Source organism: Phlebotomus papatasi, chromosome 3, assembly GCF_024763615.1.
Source record: "Phlebotomus papatasi isolate M1 chromosome 3, Ppap_2.1, whole genome shotgun sequence".
Classification (NCBI taxonomy): domain Eukaryota; kingdom Metazoa; phylum Arthropoda; class Insecta; order Diptera; family Psychodidae; genus Phlebotomus; species Phlebotomus papatasi.
In genome coordinates this window covers 79,922,664-79,939,351 of record NC_077224.1, presented here as the reverse complement: position 1 = coordinate 79,939,351, position 16,688 = coordinate 79,922,664, and the positions used below count along the sequence as shown (strand labels likewise).

Below are 16,688 nucleotides of genomic sequence, written 5' to 3'. Positions count from 1 at the left end.
GGTGAGAGTCCAAATGTGTAATTTGTGTGTTTGAATCATTTTATATTCAAAATTTGATCTATTTGTTGATAAAAAGGTAGACTTGGCCCGCAAAATTTGATATAAATTGATTTATAGCATTAATGCGAAAAATTAATGCGATTTTCTCTTTAATTTTTTAATGTGAAAAATATTTATGCTTTAGGTAAATTTAAACTTATTTTTGCAGGCCAAGTCCACTTTATCAATAAATAGAAAAACTCCAAATATTAAGTGACTCAAAGCCACAAATAACTGGGACGCTCACAAGCGACAATTAATGTGAATTACATTAAAATTTTAATGTGAAAGTGTGACAACGCCGTAAGAACTTAGAAACTAAGAATTAAGAAAATCACTTAAATTAGCTAACATTTGGCTTAAAAAACATGCTGAATTGAAAAAAATCATAATAAATGCATGTTTTTCAACAATATTTTATATTCACGTTTATATTGTCTTTTCGTTTTGTAAAACAAACAAAAGCATTCTTCTTTATAGCTTTGACCTGAATTTGGGTTCGAAAGGATTTCTTTTATTGAACAAAAGCAATTAAGAAACAAAAAAAAATGAAATGATTTTTAAAGACTTTGGGGTAAACTCTTTAAATATTGAATTGTGGCCCTGAAAAGGGCCGTTTTTTGGGGTAAAAGAAATTGAAGCCATTTAAGCACGTTCTCCACGAATACGACGAGCCAGCTGAATGTCCTTGGGCATGATTGTGACACGCTTGGCATGGATGGCGCACAGATTGGTGTCCTCAAACAAGCCCACGAGGTAAGCCTCACTGGCCTCCTGGAGAGCCATCACGGCGGAGCTCTGGAACCTCAGATCGGTCTTGAAATCCTGAGCGATCTCACGCACAAGACGCTGGAAGGGCAGCTTGCGGATGAGCAATTCTGTGCTCTTCTGGTAGCGACGGATCTCACGGAGAGCCACTGTTCCTGGGCGGTAGCGATGGGGCTTCTTGACTCCGCCAGTTGCTGGGGCACTCTTGCGAGCAGCCTTGGTGGCCAGCTGCTTGCGAGGAGCCTTTCCTCCGGTTGACTTACGGGCAGTCTGCTTCGTACGGGCCATTGCTGTTTCTTCCTTCAAAAAATCTACTCACGATGTTTACGCTGTGAATAGTTGGGAAAAACTATGCGGTCGCTCATAGTTTCAGGCCTTTTATGCAATCGCCTTTGGCTGTGGAGGGGGAAAACTATTCATAAAATTATTATTTTCTTTATATTTCTATTCTTTTTTTAATTAACTTGGTTATAGAGTTCTTCATGTATTGTTCTTAATTCTTGTGTCATAGAAATTACCTATATATCCTTGAATATTTGATAAGTTTTTTGAGAAGGGGCGTGGTTTAGTTAACAAAAATAGAGTCCTAAGCTGCAAATTTCAGTAGTTTGTTCTTGACTATCGTTCGGAAAACAAGCAACAGTAAGTGAAAATGACTGGTCGCGGTAAAGGAGGCAAGGGACTCGGTAAAGGAGGCGCCAAGAGACATAGGAAGGTGTTGCGTGACAACATCCAGGGCATCACGAAGCCAGCCATCCGTCGTCTGGCTCGTCGTGGCGGCGTGAAGCGTATCTCTGGATTGATCTACGAGGAGACCCGTGGTGTCCTCAAGGTCTTCTTGGAGAACGTGATCCGTGACGCCGTGACTTACACTGAACACGCCAAGAGGAAGACAGTTACTGCCATGGACGTTGTCTATGCCCTCAAGCGCCAAGGTCGCACTTTGTACGGTTTTGGTGGTTAAGCTGAGTCCCTCAGATCATCCCAATCAACAAAAACGGCCCTTTTTAGGGCCACAAAACAATATTTAAAGAGTTTATTTGGGGTCTTAATCCCGGGGTCTAGGAGCATCAGAGTGACACTGGAGTTATAAACCTACCTTTTCACTCACAGTTAAGTGCCAGGTGCGTAACAGAACAATCACAATTGGATATAATTGGTATTTTGTCCACTAAGCAAAGAAATAGTGAAACTGTTGATCTTGAGGAAGGGTGGTAACTTCCCTTGTCCGGAGTGGCGTCAGAATTGTCTGCACAGGAGGGTGTGGGGATACTTACGGCCTTATGTCTGTCAGACATAGTTTTTGATGTCTGGACACACAGCGGGAGGGTGATGGGTATTAAGATCAAGCATGAGAGTCAGAGTATCGATCCTTGCTACATAAAGTGTAGGAGGTCCTGGATGAGGTAACTTCTGAAGGGTTTCAGTTGTGTTATTTGGAGATTTCAATGCTCATTGTTTCTTTGACATGGAGGGGTGTGTTTGGGAGGAACCAAGTCCCTGAAGAGAACGAGAACGGCGAAATGTTGCTGAACTTTTGTGGATTAAAAGGTTATTCAATCGTGTATGCCTTTTTCCAGCACAAGGACATTCGCAAATACATCTGGGAAAGCCCAATACTAGAACGTAGGTCAATAATTGACTTTGTTCTTGTTCCAAGTGTTGATGGAGGTATTGTCCAGGACATTCCAGTCTTTACCAGTGCAAAACTGTTAACTGATCACTATCTGCTGTAATATTAGGTTAAGTTACTTAAACTAGATATGTATATCTAAGAATATAATACTGAGTAATTATCTAAAATACTAGAAATTTTCCTGTGATGATCATAAAAAAACTAATGCAAAATCAAGGGTGACATAATACTATCGACTGTTGATTCTGAAATTTTTAAACTATAGCAGAACTTCCTGTAATTAATTTAGATATTTATTAATAGTCACATTCTTTTAAGAATGTTACACTGAATGTCTCAACAATGCGTAAAAAGTCGATATTCACTTAATCAATCTAACAGATATAGATTTATCGAAACTATCGATTTGATGGTGAGGAAAAGTTATCATTCCACCCCAGATCAGAGGACATAAGACTTTGTTTAGTTTTGGGCGAATGTTAAAAATTTCACCTAATGTAACTACCAGTGTTAAAGAAATACACATTTCGGATCAAGTAAATTGGATTCTTCTGTTTTTTTTAGGTGTGATTTTAATCACATTTTAATTGCTTTTGTTCAATAAAAGAAACCCTTTCGAACCCAAAGTTAGGTCGATTTTAAAAACAATGAACGCCTTTGTTTCTGACACAAGATTTATGACTGGACACAAATCCAGAGACAAAATTTCAATTCAGTAAACATAACGCGTAGCATATGAACTTCTCCAGTTTCTTTTTAATTTGTTTTGTTTTAAAAAATATTCAAGATTTGTTTAACTCTTTATAAAGATGTTTGATAGCCCTAAAAAGGGCTGTTTGTCTGAGGTTTTTCCCAATGTGGGAAGAAATGCGAAAATAGATTTGAAGAAAGTTACTTCTTCTTGGCTGCTGTCTTCTTTGGTGCAGCTTTCTTCGGTGATCCAGTCTTCTTCGGCTTGGGGACTTTTGGCTTTGTTCCTGCCGACTTTGAAGATGCCTTTGTGGACTTTTGCTTGGGAGCAGATTTCTTCACTGCAGCTTTCTTTGGTGCAGCTGCCTTCTTCTTCTCACCACTTGGCTTCTTCGCTGCGACTGCCTTCTTGGCTGCAGTAGATGCCTTCTTCTTGGGCGATGCAGCCTTCTTCACTTTCTTCTCTCCAGAAGCTTTCTTTACACGGGGCTTCTTTGCCACTGCCTTCTCGCCTTTTGCAGATCCAGGCAATTTGAATGAGCCAGAGGCTCCCTTTCCTTTCGTCTGAACCAGAGCTCCACTTGTCACGGCGGATTTCAGGTAGCGTCTGATGAATGGGGCCAATTTCTCAGCATCAACCTTGTAATTGGCTGCCACAAACTTCTTGATGGCCTGCAGGGATGATCCACCACGCTCCTTCAGATCTTTAATGGCTTTGTTGACCATTTCAGAAGTCTTTGGGTGCGTTGGCTTCACTCGAGGCTTCTTGGCGGCGGCACTTTTGGGGGCTTTAGCCTTCTTCCCGGATGGGGAGACTGCTGGGGCTACTTCCACGGATGTCTCTTCTGCCATTCTTTACGATTTCTGGGTAGATATCTCAAGAATATTACCAGAAAACACCTCATTTTACCTTACTTGAAAAGGGAGCCCATTTATTGGAACCGGAATTTTGCTTTGATCTGCACTCAATTTTTCAGTCGATTTGCAAGACTTTCAAAAAAACTTAATTAATTCATCATTTTAGTCATTCCAGCCTAGTGGATTCGAAAGACCAAATATCTATTAAACATATTTTAAAAATACATTCCTCTTTTTCTTATATTTTCGAAAATAATCACAAAATTGCAACGACAAAGTCATTCATAAATATTAGCGAAAAGTAACAGCATTTGAACATTTTGGTTATTTTATATGATTTAATACACAAATTTGCGATATATTTTTTCTATAATATAATTAAATATATTTCTAAAAATGTGTCAATATCAAAAGATAGATTTACAAACCGATTTTGTCGTATTTTTAAGTTAAAATTTACCTTCGTCATGAATTGAAAGTGATGGCCTTTTTCGAACAATATTTTCGAACATTTTTTGTTAGAAAATTCATTTTATTTTTATGGCTATATTTTCTTAAATTCAACAAAATATAAAATTCATTAAAATGTTATATATTTTCTGAAAAATTAAAACAGATTTAGTGTTATATGTCTAACGATCTCTTCTGTTGCAACTTGATGCGTAATTTCAAAACCCTTTAGCTGTGAAGACATTTTGAATGATTTTATTATATTCCTTTTCAAATAAATATTGTCTCAAAATAATTTTAAAAACAAATATGAAAACTTAGTCAATAAGAACAGATTTTTCAATACAAATCTCAAAGTGATTTGCCATGAGCAGAAAAAATTAGATAACATTTTGCCTCCCAGTTTTCATATGAATACTTCATTCATGGACAATGCTTAAAAATGAGAATTATTAATTATTTCTAACTTTTCAAGATATATTGCTGAAATAAACATTTAAAAGAAATAGTCTTATCTATTCTATAGAGTAGTATTGTTAGGGTAGCAAAATATATGTCGACCACATTCAATTTCTTTTGAAATCATAACCCAAAGTTAATTGATTTTTAAGTGGTTTCGACCCTCAATGGTCGCAAAGGCATAGGATTAACAGAAAATATTGCAAGCCAATAAAGCAATTAAAATTCGTTAATCCCTAAATTGCGAATTCTTAGAGAATTCCTTTTAATAAATTAATACAATTTTAAGATTTTTATTAACTCTTTATGAATGGATTTAGTCGCCCTAAAAAGGGCGTTTTTTGTTGATGCATTTGTTGATGAGCTTTATGCAGGATTTATGTCTTCTTCTCGGTCTTCTTGGGCAGGAGAACTGCCTGGATGTTGGGCAGAACACCGCCTTGGGCAATTGTGACTCCGGACAGCAATTTGTTCAATTCCTCGTCATTGCGGATGGCCAACTGAAGATGACGTGGAATGATCCTGGTCTTCTTGTTGTCACGGGCAGCATTGCCGGCCAACTCAAGAACTTCAGCAGCCAGATATTCCATGACGGCAGCCAAGTAAACCGGAGCTCCAGCACCGACTCTCTCAGCGTAATTTCCCTTGCGCAGGAGACGATGGATACGTCCCACGGGGAATTGGAGCCCAGCACGATTGGAGCGAGTCTTCGCCTTTCCCTTCACTTTTCCTCCCTTTCCGCGTCCAGACATTTCAGATGATTTTTCTGTAGATTGAAGCCACACGAAATACACTCAGCAAGAGCAGTCGACTGACTATTAAAAAATCACCACTAACTTCCAGTATTTATGCGTTTAGTTGCCTGAAAATAGTGAAGCCTCAACTATCGCACACTATCTCATTTCCCCCTCCATTCAAGGTCTTTCCTATAGGAATGAGCAGATGTTCAATTGTGTGAGTCAGATTGTGTGAATCGTTTCGGGCTACGAAGTCCATAAATACCGGGGTGACTCCCAGCGATTTTTAGTATCGAAAGTTACTTGACTGACGAAACTTTGCTGAAAATGGCTCCGAAGACTAGTGGAAAGGCTGCCAAGAAGGCTGGAAAGGCCCAGAAGAACATCTCGAAGACGGACAAGAAGAAGAAGCGCAAGCGTAAGGAGAGCTATGCCATCTACATCTACAAAGTGCTGAAGCAGGTCCATCCTGACACTGGCATCAGCAGCAAAGCCATGAGCATCATGAACAGCTTCGTGAATGACATCTTCGAGCGCATTGCTGCAGAGGCTTCTCGTCTGGCCCATTACAATAAGCGCTCCACCATCACGAGTCGCGAGATCCAAACTGCTGTGCGTCTCCTGCTGCCCGGAGAATTGGCCAAGCACGCCGTGAGTGAAGGCACCAAAGCCGTCACCAAGTACACCAGCTCCAAGTAAATCGACGCCTGTCCATGGATCATTCTCCAAAACCCACAAAATGGCCCTTTTGAGGGCCCACAAATGCATTTCATAAAGAGTTTTTGATCATTCTTCAATGACTGGAAAATAAAATGATCTCTTGCTTCGGCATTTTCTAGAAATATACATTTTAAAGACAGAAATATGCAGCACAACAAAATGGCGATACGGTTTTAGTGCCATTTTCAATTTTATCACTATAAAGTTATATGATTCCTTTTATAAAGTAACTGCTTTTCAATTACATATGCAAACTATTGAGAATAAAATCGCTTTAATATTGTATTTTAATTGAAGATAATTTAACTTATTTGTCTGATAAATTCGCAATTTTTGACTTAAGGCCTATTTTTCAGATAAGTATTTTATATTGTTGTATTTATGCTAATTTACTTTTTCTTTTGAATTTCTTAGCTTTGCAATACAAATAAAAATAGAAACAAAGGCAGTAATTTTTATTGCTTTTAAAATCGACCTTTATTTGATCTCGAAAGGGTTTCTTTTATTGGACAAAAGCAATTTAAAAAAAACAGAAGTTTATTGATTCAAAATGTGTATTTCTATAATTACTAGTTACATTAGGTGGAAATTCTTAACATTCACAGAAAATTATTATTCTAACAGTCTCATGTCCTCTGGTCTCATTTTGCATTAGCTTATGATCTTCACAGGAAAATGTCTAATAATTTGGATAGTTACTTAGTATAATATCGTTAGGCTAGCTTAACTTAAAAACTAATATTACAGCAGATAGTGGTCAGTTAACAAGAACAAAGTCCATTACTGACCTACGTTCTAGTCTTGGGCTTTCCCAGGTGTATTTGCGAATGTCCTTGTGCTGGAAAAAGGTATATACGATTGAATAACCTTTTAATCCACAAAAGCTCAGCAACATTTCGCCGTTCTCATTCTCTTCAGAGACTTGATTCCTCCCAAACACACCCCTCCATGTCACAGAATCAACACCAACATGGACATTGAAATCTCTAAATAACACAAATGAATCCTTTCAGAAGTTGCCTCATCCAGGACTTCCTACACTTTATGTAGGAAGGATGGATACTCTGACAGTACGTTCGGTGTGTACATCTGCAACACCTCTAGGGAAGATCCCTCAAACTTGATCTTAATACCCATCAATCTCCCGCTGTGTGTCCAGACATCACAAACTATCTGACAGCCATAAGGCCGTAAGTATCTCCACACCCGCCTGTGCAGACAATTCTGATGCCACTCCGGACAAGGGAAGTTACCACACTTCCTCAAGATCAACAGTTTCACTATTTCTTTGCTTAGTGGACAAAATACCAATTATATCCAATTGTGATTGTTCTGCTACGCACCTGGCACTTACCTGTGATTGGAAAGGTAGGTTTGCTACTCCAGTTTGTCACTATGATGCTCCCAGATCCCGGGAGAGGGTTAAGACCCCAAATAAACTCTTTAAATATTGTATTGTGGCCCTAAAAAGGGCCGTTTTATGTTGATTGGGATGATCTGAGGGACCCAGCTTAACCACCAAAACCGTACAAAGTGCGACCTTGGCGCTTGAGGGCGTAGACAACGTCCATGGCAGTGACTGTCTTCCTCTTGGCGTGTTCAGTGTAAGTCACGGCGTCACGGATCACGTTCTCCAAGAAGACTTTGAGGACACCACGGGTCTCCTCGTAGATCAATCCAGAGATACGCTTCACGCCGCCACGACGAGCCAGACGCCGGATGGCCGGCTTGGTGATGCCCTGGATGTTGTCACGCAACACCTTGCGGTGGCGCTTGGCGCCCCCCTTACCCAAACCCTTGCCGCCCTTACCACGACCAGACATTTTCACTTACTGTTGCTTGTTTTCCGAACGATAGTCAAGAACAAACTACTGAAATTTGCAGCTTAGGACTCTATTTTTGTTAACTAAACCACGCCCCTTCTCAAAAAACTTATCATATATTAAAGGAATTATTGATAATTTCTATGACACAAGAATTAAGAACAATACATGAAGAACTCTACAACCAAGTTAATTAAAAAAACGAATAAAAATATATAGAAAATAATAATTTTATGAATAGTTTTCCCCCTCCACAGCTAAAGGCGATTGCATAAAAGGCCTGAAACTATGAGCGACCGCATAGTTTTTCCCAACTATTCACAGCGTAAACATCGTGAGTAGATTTTGAAGGAAGAATCAGCAATGGCCCGTACGAAGCAGACTGCTCGTAAGTCAACCGGAGGAAAGGCTCCTCGCAAGCAGCTGGCCACCAAGGCTGCTCGCAAGAGTGCCCCAGCAACTGGCGGAGTCAAGAAGCCCCATCGCTACCGCCCAGGAACAGTGGCTCTCCGTGAGATCCGTCGCTACCAGAAGAGCACAGAATTGCTCATCCGCAAGCTGCCCTTCCAGCGTCTTGTGCGTGAGATCGCTCAGGATTTCAAGACCGATCTGAGGTTCCAGAGCTCCGCCGTGATGGCTCTCCAGGAGGCCAGTGAGGCTTACCTCGTGGGCTTGTTTGAGGACACCAATCTGTGCGCCATCCATGCCAAGCGTGTCACAATCATGCCCAAGGACATTCAGCTGGCTCGTCGTATTCGTGGAGAACGTGCTTAAATGGTTTCAATTTATTTTACCCCCAAAAAAACGGCCCTTTTCAGGGCCACAATTCTATATTATAAAGAGTTTTTAACTTAAATCTTCCGAAAACTTAAAATATTTATTCTCAATGCACAACAGAATTTGTTGAGAAAGCTGCAGTGCAAAGTATTTAAAAATCGTTACAACTTTTATTGTTTTTGTCCAAGGAAAGAAACCCTTTCGAACCCAGACTTAGGTCAATTTTAAAAGCAATAAAAAGACCATTTTTATTTCTGTTTTTTTTATTTGCTTTGCAAAACAAAGTATATTTAAAAAAAACAATAAACAAATGTAATAAAATCTTTATTATGCCCAGTGCACGATAACTTTTGTTTGTAAACATGTTTTCAAAATTTCCTATAAGAGAGAGCGAGATGACTAGATCTAGATCTCACTCACTCTCATTGAAATGTCAAAAACATGTTTACTAAACAAAAGCTATTGTGCGTTGGGCATTACATGAATGAAATTATCAATACAATTTTATAAATATTTATATTTTAATTCATTGCCTTGGTTCTGTAAAAACAATTATGGAATACTAGTTTCTAAATTTTTAAACTTAACCTTCAATGTTATTTATTCTTTGTTTGTTTTGATATTATGTATATTATTTTCCTTAAAATATGTAAAAAGAATTTTCATATAAATATTATATATATTGAATTTTGTCTAGATTTTCACGATACATTGTATCATTGTAATTTATCTTAATTTATTTATGCAAAAGTGAATCATTATTTTTTTTTTGTGATTAAATTGAGAAGAATGTTTAACCGAAAGACCATTTTGTTCTGCTGCTTCCTTTGATCCTTGGAAGCAGTGAGATCATTTTATTTTCCAGTCATTGAAGAATGATCAAAAACTCTCTATGAAATGCATTTGTGGGCCCTCAAAAGGGCCATTTTGTGGGTTTTGGAGAATGATCCATGGACAGGCGTCGATTTACTTGGAGCTGGTGTACTTGGTGACGGCTTTGGTGCCTTCACTCACGGCGTGCTTGGCCAATTCTCCGGGCAGCAGGAGACGCACAGCAGTTTGGATCTCGCGACTCGTGATGGTGGAGCGCTTGTTGTAATGGGCCAGACGAGAAGCCTCTGCAGCAATGCGCTCGAAGATGTCATTCACGAAGCTGTTCATGATGCTCATGGCTTTGCTGCTGATGCCAGTGTCAGGATGGACCTGCTTCAGCACTTTGTAGATGTAGATGGCATAGCTCTCCTTACGCTTGCGCTTCTTCTTCTTGTCCGTCTTCGAGATGTTCTTCTGGGCCTTTCCAGCCTTCTTGGCAGCCTTTCCACTAGTTTTCGGAGCCATTTTCAGCAAAGTTTCGTCAGTCAAGTAACTTTCGATACTAAAAATCGCTGGGAGTCACCCCGGTATTTATGGACTTCGTAGCCCGAAACGATTCACACATTCTGACTCACACAATTGAACATCTGCTCATTCCTATAGGAAAGACCTTGAATGGAGGGGGAAATGAGATAGTGTGCGATAGTTGAGGCTTCACTATTTTCAGGCAACTAAACGCATAAATACTGGAAGTTAGTGCTGATTTTTTAATAGTCAGTCGACTGCTCTTGCTGAGTGTATTTCGTGTGGCTTCAATCTAGAGAAAAATCGTCTGAAATGTCTGGACGCGGAAAGGGAGGAAAAGTGAAGGGAAAGGCGAAGACTCGCTCCAATCGTGCTGGGCTCCAATTCCCCGTGGGACGTATCCATCGTCTCCTGCGCAAGGGAAATTACGCTGAGAGAGTCGGTGCTGGAGCTCCGGTTTACTTGGCTGCCGTCATGGAATATCTGGCTGCTGAAGTTCTTGAGTTGGCCGGCAATGCTGCCCGTGACAACAAGAAGACCAGGATCATTCCACGTCATCTTCAGTTGGCCATCCGCAATGACGAGGAATTGAACAAATTGCTGTCCGGAGTCACAATTGCCCAAGGCGGTGTTCTGCCCAACATCCAGGCAGTTCTCCTGCCCAAGAAGACCGAGAAGAAGACATAAATCCTGCATAAAGCTCATCAAGAAATGGTTCAACAAAAAAACGCCCTTTTTAGGGCGACTAAATCCATTCATAAAGAGTTAATAAAAATCTTAAAATTGTATTAATTTATTAAAAGGAATTCCCTAAGAATTCGCAATTTAGGGATTAACGAATTTTAATTGCTTTATTGGCTTGCAATATTTTCTGGTAATCCATTGCGACCATTCAGGGTCGAAACCACTTAAAAATCAATTAACTTTGGGTTATGATTTCAAAAGAAATTGAATGTGGCTATGACACATATTTTGCTACCTGTGGTACCCTAACGATATAATACTTATTACAATAATTTTTCTTGGTAATCCTACGCCATTAAGCATCTTAAAACACTTAAAAGGATTTTTTTGTGAGACGTTGTTTAATTTGGGGAGGGAGGGATTGTCCTTTTTACCTGGATATGGATATGTAAACTAATTTGTAAAAAAATGCATAGGTGCTTTTAGATTTAGGGGGCCTAATAGAAATACGATCAATTTAGCCATGGAAATGTTCTGCTTTAAAAAATTCTTTAAAAAGCATTTATATAAGTTCAAGTTGAAAAGGTAAAGTAAATATAGTAAGGTGGGGTAACTGGATCGTTTTCCGAAGAGTGCTAATTAAACGCTTGTTTTTGGACTGATGAAATTCTAAATCCATAGAATTATTAACTGTTTCATTCAGAAACATAATATTAAAAAAAATTATTAGAAATAATAAAGAAAATTTATAAAATAATGATAATACTGAAATAAGTCAGCATGCACTAACTGGGTTATTTTCTCGCTAATTCTAAAAAAATCGATTTAAAATACTTTTTTCACAAGGAAAAAACTATAAATGATTGAAAATCTACCAGCTGTCATTAGCGAAAATATCATTGCTAGAAAATTTTTAGTGAACAATCCAGCTGGCACAAAATTGAAATGAGTCGATTACACTCACTTAATCAATCACTCAGAGAAATCCGAAAAAGTTAAAATAACATTCCGGAAATGTTAATTTTACCCTACAGTATTGATCCAAAATCGGTGTAAATATTACCCTTTTTAGGTGTATTAGGAGTTAAAGGAGTTAACGGTACCCTTTTTCATGTTAATTTTACCCTTAATAAGGTGTAAAATCAACATTAAAAAATGTTGATATATATTTAAACCTAAAAAATGTTAAATTTCAAACTTGAATAGTTATATTATGTTACTGTAGTGACTATATCACGGAAATAAAAATTAAAATATTATTTTAAGTGGATTAGTCATAAACGATCCAGATAGCGAAGCGCGCGGATTAGCACATTTTTGGCACCGGATTGGAATTTATTCCTCATATTTATGGCATATAATAACTCTCAAATCTGAAAAAATAAATTAAAGGGGTATAGTCAATTTCAAAATTATCAGAATTGGTCTGAAATTATAATGGCCCAAAATCTCTCAACTGTAAAACAAGTAATTTTACAGATTAGCGTATTTTTTATTACCCTGCAAGCTGACTCCTGGCTATACCATTCTCATTCATCCCTTTTACAATGGATAATGAAAGCATATTTTTTGAAAACTTGTTAAAAAGTAAAACACAGATGGTTTCGTAAAGGGATTGAAATAAATTATACCTCGATTTCTCGAAATCAAACTAAGTCATTATGCAAATTGTCTTTTAAGATTTGTTTAACACTCTTTATGCAACTATTTGATAGCCCTAAAAAGGGCTGTTTGTCTGAGGTTTTTCCCAATGTGGGAAGAAATGCGAAAATAGATTTGAAGAAAGTTACTTCTTCTTGGCTGCTGTCTTCTTTGGTGCAGCTTTCTTCGGTGATCCAGTCTTCTTCGGCTTGGGGACTTTTGGCTTTGTTCCTGCCGACTTTGAAGATGCCTTTGTGGACTTTTGCTTGGGAGCAGATTTCTTCACTGCAGCTTTCTTTGGTGAAGCTGCCTTCTTCTTCTCACCACTTGGCTTCTTCGCTGCGACTGCCTTCTTGGCTGCAGTAGATGCCTTCTTCTTGGGCGATGCAGCCTTCTTCACTTTCTTCTCTCCAGAAGCTTTCTTCACACGGAGCTTCTTTGCCACTGCCTTCTCGCCTTTTGCAGATCCAGGCAATTTGAATGAGCCAGAGGCTCCCTTTCCTTTCGTCTGAACCAGAGCTCCACTTGTCACGGCGGATTTCAGGTAGCGTCTGATGAATGGGGCCAATTTCTCAGCATCAACCTTGTAATTGGCTGCCACAAACTTCTTGATGGCCTGCAGGGATGATCCACCACGCTCCTTCAGATCTTTAATGGCTTTGTTGACCATTTCAGAAGTCTTTGGGTGCGTTGGCTTCACTCGAGGCTTCTTGGCGGCGGCACTTTTGGGGGCTTTAGCCTTCTTCCCGGATGGGGAGACTGCTGGGGCTACTTCCACGGATGTCTCTTCTGCCATTCTTTACGATTTCTGGGTAGATATCTCAAGAATATTACCAGAAAACACCTGATTTTACCTTACTTGAAAAGGGAGCCCATTTATTGGAACCGGAATTTTGCTTTGATCTGCACTCAATTTTTCAGTCGATTTGCAAGACATTCAAAAAAACTTAATTAATTCGTCATTTAAGTTATTCCAGCCTAGTGGATTCGAAAGACCAAATGTCTATTAAACATAATTAAAAGATACATCTTTTTTATTGTCCTATTTTCCAAAATAATCGTAAATTTGCTAGAATGAAGTCGATAATAAATATTAGCGAAAAGTGATAGCATTTGAATTTTACATTAATTTTATGCAATTAAATGAATAATTTTTTTAAGTAACATACCTGAAAAATATTTAAATATATTTTCAATGATCCTTCGATATTAAAAGTTAAATTTATAGAGCGGAATATGTTGATTTTTCAAGCTAATAATCGAATTTGTTGAAAATTCAAAGTAATGGTGCTATTCACATGGATTTTTTAAGCATTCTTGTATGGAAAATTAAATTTATTTTTACATTACTTGTTAATTAAAGATAAGGAGTGATAGTACTCGTTGAAACATAATTAAATTAAAAACAAATTGGAAGGCAATTGGAATTGTTTCTTAAGGGTTGCAAATTGGATCTTGCTGCGCATATTTCCTTTCTGTTTTCTGAGAAGAGTATTTTCAATGATTTTGCATTGGATTTTTGCCAAAACTTAACTTTTTAGTGATTTGTGAATTATTTAGAATTGAAATTTAAAACAAGATATTATCAGAAGACTGTTAATTTTCAAAGTACTCTGATAAACATATATTTTTAGACATATATCGAATAGGAAGTTATTATGGGAAGAAAAGATGGATTGCGGTATCCATTTTTTCTTCTATTTGCAAATACTTTTTGTAATAATACTTTCAATCATTAATTAATGTAAATAATTTATTTTTAAATATCACGGACAAATTTAGTTGAAATTTTTTTTAGCATAATAAAAATTGTCAATCACGAATTGCAGCGAATGCTTAAAGTCGATTTTAAATAATGTAATTAGTAGATACTTCTACAAGTACTTCATAAAAGTTTATTATAATGTTTTAAGTACAAAAATATCATCATTAAAATTTAAATGATTTTTTTGAACTTAGAAGCTGAGTTTCTTTTTAAGAATTCTTTTAAACTTAATGTATTTTAGGTTAATCAATTATTAATACATTTTCTATTACTTATTCTTAAAGGTTTCATCTGCAAAGAAAGTTGTCCAGGTAAAATTTTTTTATTAGTTTTAACTCAAAATTTTTATTCTTTTACAAATTAGTTTCCATATACAGGTAAAAAGGGCAATACCTAAATTAAAAACGTGTTCACTGTGGCAATTAAGTGTATTATGACTCTTAATGGCGTAGGATTAACAGAAAAATTATTGCAAGCCAACAAAACAATTAAAATTCGTTAATTCCTAAATTGGGAATTCTTAGAGAATTCCTTTCAATAAATTAATACAATTTTAAGATTTTTATTAACTCTTTATGAATGGATTTAGTCGCCCTAAAAAGGGCGTTTTTTGTTGATGCATTTGTTGATGAGCTTTATGCAGGATTTATGTCTTCTTCTCGGTCTTCTTGGGCAGGAGAACTGCCTGAATGTTGGGCAGAACACCGCCTTGGGCAATTGTGACTCCGGACAGCAATTTGTTCAATTCCTCGTCATTGCGGATGGCCAACTGAAGATGACGTGGAATGATCCTGGTCTTCTTGTTGTCACGGGCAGCATTGCCGGCCAACTCAAGAACTTCAGCAGCCAGATACTCCATGACGGCAGCCAAGTAAACCGGAGCTCCAGCACCGACTCTCTCAGCGTAATTTCCCTTGCGCAGGAGACGATGGATACGTCCAACGGGGAATTGGAGCCCAGCACGATTGGAGCGAGTCTTCGCCTTTCCCTTCACTTTTCCTCCCTTTCCGCGTCCAGACATTTCAGATGATTTTCCTATAGATTGAAGCCACACGAAATACACTCAGCAAGAGCAGTCGACTGACTATTAAAAAAATCAGCACTAACTTCCAGTATTTATGCATTTAGTTGCCTGAAAATAGTGAAGCCTCAACTATCGCACACTATCTCATTTCCCCCTCCATTCAAGGTCTTTCCTATAGGAATGAGCAGATGTTCAATTGTGTGAGTCAGAATGTGTGAACAGTTTCGGGCTACGAAGTCCATAAATACCGGGGTGACTCCTAGCGATTTTTAGTATCGAAAGTTACTTGACTGACGAAACTTTGCTGAAAATGGCTCCGAAGACTAGTGGAAAGGCTGCCAAGAAGGCTGGAAAGGCCCAGAAGAACATCTCGAAGACGGACAAGAAGAAGAAGCGCAAGCGTAAGGAGAGCTATGCCATCTACATCTACAAAGTGCTGAAGCAAGTCCATCCTGACACTGGCATCAGCAGCAAAGCCATGAGCATCATGAACAGCTTCGTGAATGACATCTTCGAGCGCATTGCTGCAGAGGCTTCTCGTCTGGCCCATTACAACAAGCGCTCGACCATCACGAGTCGCGAGATCCAGACTGCCGTGCGTCTCCTGCTGCCCGGAGAGTTGGCCAAGCACGCCGTGAGTGAAGGCACCAAAGCCGTCACCAAGTACACCAGCTCCAAGTAAATCGACGCCTGTCCATGGATCATTCTCCAAAACCCACGAAATGGCCCTTTTGAGGGCCCACAAATGCATTTCATAAAGAGTTTTTGATCATTCTTAAATGACTGGAAAATTAAATGATCTCACTGCTTCAAAGGATCAAAGGAAGCAGCACAGCAAAATGGCGGTTTGGTTAAACATTCTTCTCAATTTAATCGCAAAGAAATTAATGATTCACTTTTGCATAAATAAATAAAAATAAATTAGAATTATACATTGTATCGTGAAAATCTAGACAAAATTCAATTTGTATGAAAATTCTAATTCTCTTAACATTATAAGGCAAATGCTTCAGAAAGAAAATATACCAAAACAGACAAAAAATAAATAATTAACATTGAAGGTTGAGTATAAAAATTTAGAAACCAGAATTCCATAATTGTTTTTACAGAACCAAGACAATTAATTAAAATATAAATATTTATAAAATTGTTTCGATAATTTCATTCATGTAATGCTCAACGCACAATAACTTTTGTTTAGTAAACATGTTTTTGACATTTTAATAAGAGTGAGTGAGATCTAGATCTAGTCATCTCGCTCATTCTCATAGGTAATTTT

The 16,688-nt window shown here is 38.0% G+C and overlaps 10 protein-coding genes across 10 annotated transcripts; 3 read left to right on the top strand and 7 right to left on the bottom strand.

Annotated features, from left to right (window-relative positions):
• Window positions 1–643: 643 nt before the first annotated feature.
• LOC129805992 (histone H3) lies at window positions 644–1,143 on the bottom strand. Its single transcript, XM_055854284.1, has one exon. The coding sequence runs from the start codon at window positions 1,093–1,095 to the stop codon at window positions 685–687; it is 411 nt and encodes a 136-aa protein (XP_055710259.1). The 5' UTR covers window positions 1,096–1,143; the 3' UTR covers window positions 644–684.
• A 2,117-nt stretch (window positions 1,144–3,260) lies between these two features.
• On the bottom strand, window positions 3,261–4,002 carry LOC129805984 (histone H1-II-like). Its single transcript, XM_055854275.1, has one exon. The coding sequence runs from the start codon at window positions 3,983–3,985 to the stop codon at window positions 3,335–3,337; it is 651 nt and encodes a 216-aa protein (XP_055710250.1). The 5' UTR covers window positions 3,986–4,002; the 3' UTR covers window positions 3,261–3,334.
• Window positions 4,003–5,054: 1,052 nt separating this feature from the next.
• Window positions 5,055–5,738, bottom strand: LOC129805998 (histone H2A). Its single transcript, XM_055854289.1, has one exon. It carries the CDS (start codon window positions 5,650–5,652, stop codon window positions 5,278–5,280), a length of 375 nt encoding a protein of 124 aa, XP_055710264.1. The 5' UTR covers window positions 5,653–5,738; the 3' UTR covers window positions 5,055–5,277.
• A 193-nt stretch (window positions 5,739–5,931) lies between these two features.
• On the top strand, window positions 5,932–6,642 carry LOC129806008 (histone H2B). Its single transcript, XM_055854299.1, has one exon. It carries the CDS (start codon window positions 5,965–5,967, stop codon window positions 6,334–6,336), a length of 372 nt encoding a protein of 123 aa, XP_055710274.1. The 5' UTR covers window positions 5,932–5,964; the 3' UTR covers window positions 6,337–6,642.
• Window positions 6,643–7,854: 1,212 nt separating this feature from the next.
• Window positions 7,855–8,180, bottom strand: LOC129806011 (histone H4). The gene has a single exon (XM_055854302.1). The coding sequence runs from the start codon at window positions 8,178–8,180 to the stop codon at window positions 7,869–7,871; it is 312 nt and encodes a 103-aa protein (XP_055710277.1). The 3' UTR covers window positions 7,855–7,868.
• Window positions 8,181–9,760: 1,580 nt separating this feature from the next.
• Window positions 9,761–10,314, bottom strand: LOC129806005 (histone H2B). Its single transcript, XM_055854295.1, has one exon. The coding sequence runs from the start codon at window positions 10,293–10,295 to the stop codon at window positions 9,924–9,926; it is 372 nt and encodes a 123-aa protein (XP_055710270.1). The 5' UTR covers window positions 10,296–10,314; the 3' UTR covers window positions 9,761–9,923.
• A 215-nt stretch (window positions 10,315–10,529) lies between these two features.
• Window positions 10,530–11,028, top strand: LOC129806000 (histone H2A). Its single transcript, XM_055854291.1, has one exon. It carries the CDS (start codon window positions 10,608–10,610, stop codon window positions 10,980–10,982), a length of 375 nt encoding a protein of 124 aa, XP_055710266.1. The 5' UTR covers window positions 10,530–10,607; the 3' UTR covers window positions 10,983–11,028.
• Window positions 11,029–12,684: 1,656 nt separating this feature from the next.
• Window positions 12,685–13,433, bottom strand: LOC129805987 (histone H1-II-like). The gene has a single exon (XM_055854278.1). The coding sequence runs from the start codon at window positions 13,414–13,416 to the stop codon at window positions 12,766–12,768; it is 651 nt and encodes a 216-aa protein (XP_055710253.1). The 5' UTR covers window positions 13,417–13,433; the 3' UTR covers window positions 12,685–12,765.
• Window positions 13,434–14,979: 1,546 nt separating this feature from the next.
• LOC129806002 (histone H2A) lies at window positions 14,980–15,452 on the bottom strand. Its single transcript, XM_055854293.1, has one exon. It carries the CDS (start codon window positions 15,404–15,406, stop codon window positions 15,032–15,034), a length of 375 nt encoding a protein of 124 aa, XP_055710268.1. The 5' UTR covers window positions 15,407–15,452; the 3' UTR covers window positions 14,980–15,031.
• A 219-nt stretch (window positions 15,453–15,671) lies between these two features.
• LOC129806007 (histone H2B) lies at window positions 15,672–16,159 on the top strand. Its single transcript, XM_055854298.1, has one exon. The coding sequence runs from the start codon at window positions 15,720–15,722 to the stop codon at window positions 16,089–16,091; it is 372 nt and encodes a 123-aa protein (XP_055710273.1). The 5' UTR covers window positions 15,672–15,719; the 3' UTR covers window positions 16,092–16,159.
• The last annotated feature ends 529 nt before the right edge of the window (window positions 16,160–16,688 follow it).

Excerpts from the sequence above, each read along its gene's own strand:
- LOC129806007 (XM_055854298.1), top strand. The coding sequence starts at position 15,720 with ATGGCTCCGAAGACTAGTGGAAAGGCTGCCAAGAAGGCTGGAAAGGCC.
- LOC129806005 (XM_055854295.1), bottom strand. The coding sequence starts at position 10,295 with ATGGCTCCGAAAACTAGTGGAAAGGCTGCCAAGAAGGCTGGAAAGGCC.
- LOC129806011 (XM_055854302.1), bottom strand. The coding sequence starts at position 8,180 with ATGTCTGGTCGTGGTAAGGGCGGCAAGGGTTTGGGTAAGGGGGGCGCC.
- LOC129806000 (XM_055854291.1), top strand. The coding sequence starts at position 10,608 with ATGTCTGGACGCGGAAAGGGAGGAAAAGTGAAGGGAAAGGCGAAGACT.
- LOC129805998 (XM_055854289.1), bottom strand. The coding sequence starts at position 5,652 with ATGTCTGGACGCGGAAAGGGAGGAAAAGTGAAGGGAAAGGCGAAGACT.
- LOC129805984 (XM_055854275.1), bottom strand. The coding sequence starts at position 3,985 with ATGGCAGAAGAGACATCCGTGGAAGTAGCCCCAGCAGTCTCCCCATCC.
- LOC129805987 (XM_055854278.1), bottom strand. The coding sequence starts at position 13,416 with ATGGCAGAAGAGACATCCGTGGAAGTAGCCCCAGCAGTCTCCCCATCC.
- LOC129806008 (XM_055854299.1), top strand. The coding sequence starts at position 5,965 with ATGGCTCCGAAGACTAGTGGAAAGGCTGCCAAGAAGGCTGGAAAGGCC.
- LOC129805992 (XM_055854284.1), bottom strand. The coding sequence starts at position 1,095 with ATGGCCCGTACGAAGCAGACTGCCCGTAAGTCAACCGGAGGAAAGGCT.
- LOC129806002 (XM_055854293.1), bottom strand. The coding sequence starts at position 15,406 with ATGTCTGGACGCGGAAAGGGAGGAAAAGTGAAGGGAAAGGCGAAGACT.